The sequence below is a fragment of the Adiantum capillus-veneris genome, chromosome 5 (assembly GCF_014529385.1).
Source record: "Adiantum capillus-veneris isolate H3 chromosome 5, ASM1452938v2, whole genome shotgun sequence".
NCBI lineage: Eukaryota > Viridiplantae > Streptophyta > Polypodiopsida > Polypodiales > Pteridaceae > Adiantum > Adiantum capillus-veneris.
This window is the reverse complement of record NC_140935.1, coordinates 119,387,138-119,392,356: the sequence shown is the minus strand read 5'-3', so window position 1 is coordinate 119,392,356 and position 5,219 is coordinate 119,387,138. Positions and strand designations below refer to the sequence as shown.

Sequence of the window (5,219 nt, the reverse complement as noted above, 5' to 3'; positions counted from 1 at the left end):
GATGGTCCACGATTCCCGCGCTCCGAGAATTAGGCATAGGCCATTGATCCCCTCCTGCCCATGCCCGTGTGAGATAGTGTTGAGGGCATGCATGCCAAAAAGTAGAAAGTGATCTGATTTGTGAGTGGAAAGGAGATAGGATAAACTTGTAGAAACTAGTGTAAATTACAGGTATAACATGCAAATCACTTTGCAAGAAAGTGTTGAGAATGCATTGAAGGAGTTTGTGTTGCACAAGTTCTTAGAGTTTGTACTTTACATATGAGGAGAAACTTATAATAAGAAGTTAAAACAAGTCGACACTAACGCGCAGACGGCGGCACTGCCTGCGGAGAGAGAGAGAGAGAGAGAGAGAGAGAGAGAGAGAGAGAGAGGCTACAGCTTCAACTTGGAGAACGCTGCTCTTGACTACTTTGATCAAAACACACACACACACACACACACACACACACACACACACACACACACACACACACACACACAGAGAAGAAGAAGAAACTATACCCTGAGAGAGAGAGAGAGAGAGAGAGAGAGAGAGAGAGAGATCGATCTTGACTACTTTGGCCTTGCACATGAGAGAGAGATAGAGAGAGAAAGATAAAATATTTTTATTAGTAAACCTAAAAACTAGCATAAAAATCTTAAAAGAATGCCTAAAAAATGTGTACACAATTGGTAGGCACCACGCCTATATCACTACCTGCAAGAAGGTGAAAAATGGCTTGCACAAGGTCAATTGTTGAGTGTGTGTATGAGTGAGAGAGAGAGAGAGAGAGAGAGAGAGGTGTATGATTGTTTGTGACTCATCACAAAGCATGCTGAACCACAATCAAATTGTACAAGGATCAAATGGTGCATAGATATATTAATCATCAAATCAACCAAAACTCAATCACCTTGTGTGCACTATGGACTTAAGTGGGCCTAGTCGAATGGTACAAGGATCCCATATTGGTGTAAAGATTATATTCGCACCTCTCAAATCATTATAACTCTAGGGCCTTGTGACACCATGGCTTATGCACGACGAAAACTAGATCTGCACTAAAGGGATAAATTGGCCTTGACAACAAAATTGTTAGAAGATAATTGGTTCTAGCTACCTAAGCTAGCCTTGTTTGATATGATTCCTCGAGCTAGAAGCAAAACATACACAATGACGAGCAAGCCGACCGTGATTATGCCAGGTAAAGCTGAGTATATGAAGATGGTTAGAAGAGAACCCAGAGTGACCATAGGTGCTAACAATGTATAGTGCAACTTAGGACTTAGCCATCGCCTCTTCCAGCTTGCAGTCATATACATGACACCATATAGAAGAATGGATAAACCGGCGATCGCTAGTATGGCAGGGTAACTGTTGGCACCAGTTAGACGAACAACTATCGCTGCTACAAGATATCCCATCATCAACACAGGTACTATGGCAATGAGGACGAAGATAAGTCCATACGCAAAAAATCCAGGGAGTAGAGCAGCTAGAATCTGAAGAGGAGCCCATAATGGGAAAATGCTCAACACTTGGCTGCATGTAAAGACGCATACCACCTTTAGAAGGGCCCTGGTGTTAGCCCTACAAGTAGCGTCACAGAAATTATTGTACTCTATGCTGGGAGGATAGTAAGTTTGGTCTCTTACGATCTTGATGAGGAGGCCACATAAAATGGCCTGAACTGGAACACGAAGTAGGAGCTTTGCTATGGCTTCCTCCTTTAGCTTTTTGTTTTCTCGCTCCATTAAGCCTTTTGCAAGAGTGAGCTTCTGATCAAAATGTTGCTCTGTGTATGCAGCTAGTGATGGCGCATCATGGGGCGGCCTCCAGTATCTGAAAATTTCAATAGCGATGGGACAAGCTCCTTCTGCAAGAAGCTCTACTATGACAACAAGAAAGCATAACCAGAAGCAGTCGCGTGTCATGAAGTTTCCAAAGTTGCCTCCCACGAGAAGGCCCGCCGTGCTGACAAGCACAGCACTGGAGGCCGAGGCATGAAAAGACTGTAGGATAAGAGCAAACTGCGGCCAAGACAGGGTGCGGTCGCATCTAAACTCATGAACCGCATGTTGCAAGAGGTGGTCAGACCTCTTCACTCTTTTGAAGCCAATGCCAGCACTACTTGATCTTGCCTGCACTGCACCCAAGAGCACCAAGGGAATCCCTTCTAGCACCATCACCATCACAGCCAAGCCCCGTATGCTCTTTTTGGCCCTGTCAGAGCAAGGGGGTTGGGAGCATCCGGCTGACATCCCTAGATTTTTCACCTTAACCAGAAGAATTGTGGCAAGCACGACTTTTATGACGGCGGCGGAGGACTCGCCTCTAGCGCGATCAGATGTGGATAGGACCAGCCCTGATGATGAGCTGCTCGTCGAGTAAGAGGTGATCCACATCCAGCTAGGACGAATGGAGAAGTCTGTGAGCAACTTGAGGAGCAGGATTGCCCAACACATCCACAAGGTCCAGCCAGACATGAAGGATCCGAAGCTTCCTAGAACCAGCGCGGCCACGACGAAGGTTAACTCTGCGCTGGCTTTGCCAAGACGCTGCAGATAATGCTCCTGCAAATTTTGGGCAGAATTGCTGGTTTCCTGTAGGCTAGTACTGGCAAGTCCATAATCAATGATCCTGTGCAGCTGAAGTTGTTTCTCCACAGAAATTGGTATAATTTGTTGTGAAGATTCTTTCTCCAGTACAGAAACATTACTACTACTGCAGATCAGATTGTCGTCGCCCTGCAAATTAGAGCGGATATTGCTGGCCGGCGGCTCGCTGGGCAGTACAACACTAGAGCTACAGCTAGCATTAATGGCATTCTCGACAGCTCTAATTACTGGCGACATTGGATCTACATTGCCGAGCATTATGTAGTAAAATTCGTGCAGATGTTTTGCGGGAGATTAATTATAGCTGCTTATAAAGTAGTTTGCCTTCCCCTGTTTTCCCAACCTGCTGCTGCTGCTGCTGCTGCTGCTGCTGCTGCTCTCACAAACACAGATATGGTCGATGCCGCTAAGACCAATATCTATTTATAAAGGTTCATTTTGCTGACTCGGCCTAAACTTTTTGCCTTGGCCGTTTTTTTCCAAACGCCCGTCTTCTGGAAAACTTCCTTTTTAACACATAACATAGAGGCGGGAGGGGGGTGCAGTTACAAGCAAAAGGCCCTAGTCCCTACCATCGCCAGTTTTAAACGAGCGTTCGCATGATCCTGACCCACACCAATTGGCATTCTTCACCATAAGCAGCAGATGCGGCCGTCGCTTTGTTTTGCTTCTCCTTTTTTGGCCTCGGACACCATCGCATATGGTAGCAATAAAGAGAGGCATGACTAGACAACAACAAATGCCAAATTTTTGTGCAGCCATCAACTCTACACGCATCGTCATGGAGGCCCTAGTACATGAGTTTAGGGCCAATTGGTACGCTAGGAAAGGCAGGTACTCCATGACTTTGCAAGCCATTGTGGACCACAACTTGCACTTCTTAGATGTCTCCATTGGCTTCCCAGGTCATGCCAATGATAGATCATGAGTTCTTCAAAACTGTAATTTCTTTAGGCTTGCAAAGGCAAATGAAATTTTGAATGGTCCATCATTCATAGAGTTGGTTATATACAACATTTGGGAATACATTATTGGAGACGGTGGATACTATCGACTACCGTGGCTACTATGTTCATTTGCAGCCCTCTCAGCGCCCCAGCCAAAGCATGCTTCAATGAGAGGTTATTGTCAACACGTACAATGGTGAGCGAGTTTTTGGATGCCTGAAGGAAACATGGTGGATTTGGATAGTAGATTATGATAGCTTGATATTGTCATTGGTCCCGAAAATGACTACAGTGTGTTGTGTATTACACAACATGGCCATTCTACATGGCATTGAGGTGGATGACGACCATGAGAATCGAGCTCTCAATGACTACGATGAGGTAGCTCCTAGGGTTGTCAATGAGCTAAATGCAATCAATGGGGACATTGTTGCTATGTACATGGATGAGGTGCATCACAATGTTCATTGATGCTAAGCTTAGCTTTCTCTACTTGTTTTATGTATACTCTCATTGTCCAAGTTTGTCGCATTTGATTGGTTTCGGTATACATTAGTCTTAATCTATTGCGATCTCGGACATTGTCAACATTGTTTCATTATGAGATGCCAATTATGTTAGAGTCGTGGTTTTTGCATCATTGTAGAGAGAGAGAGAGAGAGAGAGAGAGAGAGAGAGAGAGAGAGAGATTCATGTGCAAGTTCTAACAAAGGGCAGGAAAACATAAACCTTGTTATGTGTTTCCTATAAGCCCACCCCCTATGGGCATGGTATTGTCACAAAACGTTGTCTGTTACAAGAGCCGACCAAGCCTGGCAGCGTGCAATTTTTCACCGACGTAGTGTTGCTAGTATGCCTTTTTTGGAATAGTTTTCAAACTAAGCGATTTTCGTGCCGATCAGCTCTCTCTCTCTCTCTCTCTCTCTCTCTCTCTCTCTCTCTCTCTCTCTCTCTCTCTCTCTCTCTCTCTCTCTCTCTCTCTTTGCGCCTCGATCTTCCTCGAATCCTCTCACTACTTTCTCCTCCCTGTGATGTTCTGCATTGCCACACGTGTTGTAGTCAGAGCTTTGCACGCCTACAAATAACTAAGCATCATGTGACCATACCCTTAGCGTTTTTTCTTTTTGGGTGCTACTCTTAGCATGCTTTAGTTGGGTGATTTAGCAACATTAGCGTGCTTATTGTCTCGATCCTAAGAGTGGGTTCATGCACACTTTTTTGCATGCATTTCTACTTGAAGCTTAGAGCCTCTGTTTCCTTTAGGAAGAGTTTTTTTCCCTTGGCCTTAACGGTCAACTGCTTACCGAGCCCCACTCTAGGGGGTGCTCATCGCTAGCATGGACCCCGATGGGGTTATATCAGAGGTTAAAGATGATGTTTGGGGGGGGGGGGGGGGGGGGGGGGGTGTCGCCTGATCCCTCTAGTAAGGGCCGTTGTCATGTCCCTCCACTTCCACAATGGGAAATACGAATGAAAGATGATTTTTGAAACAGATTGAGGTGTATGGGTTAATTAAGTGGTGATCAGGGCATAATAACTCGCTAATGTATGGCTAAATGTATGCCAAATGAGGTTTTTAAAGCCAATAACTGTGTTTTTGGTGTTGTAAGTGAGAATGCTCAAAGTTGTCAAAATGACAGTTTGTGGGCTAAAAATGTAGTAGTCAGAATG

At 45.0% G+C, this 5,219-nt stretch overlaps 1 protein-coding gene across 1 annotated transcript; it reads right to left on the bottom strand.

Moving 5' to 3' along the window:
* Nucleotides 1-877: 877 nt before the first annotated feature.
* Nucleotides 878-4,120, bottom strand: LOC147457996 (uncharacterized). The gene has a single exon (XM_086511741.1). It carries the CDS (start codon nucleotides 2,857-2,859, stop codon nucleotides 1,096-1,098), a length of 1,764 nt encoding a protein of 587 aa, XP_086367867.1. The 5' UTR covers nucleotides 2,860-4,120; the 3' UTR covers nucleotides 878-1,095.
* Nucleotides 4,121-5,219: the final 1,099 nt, after the last annotated feature.

Excerpts from the sequence above, each read along its gene's own strand:
- LOC147457996 (XM_086511741.1), bottom strand. The coding sequence starts at position 2,859 with ATGCTCGGCAATGTAGATCCAATGTCGCCAGTAATTAGAGCTGTCGAG.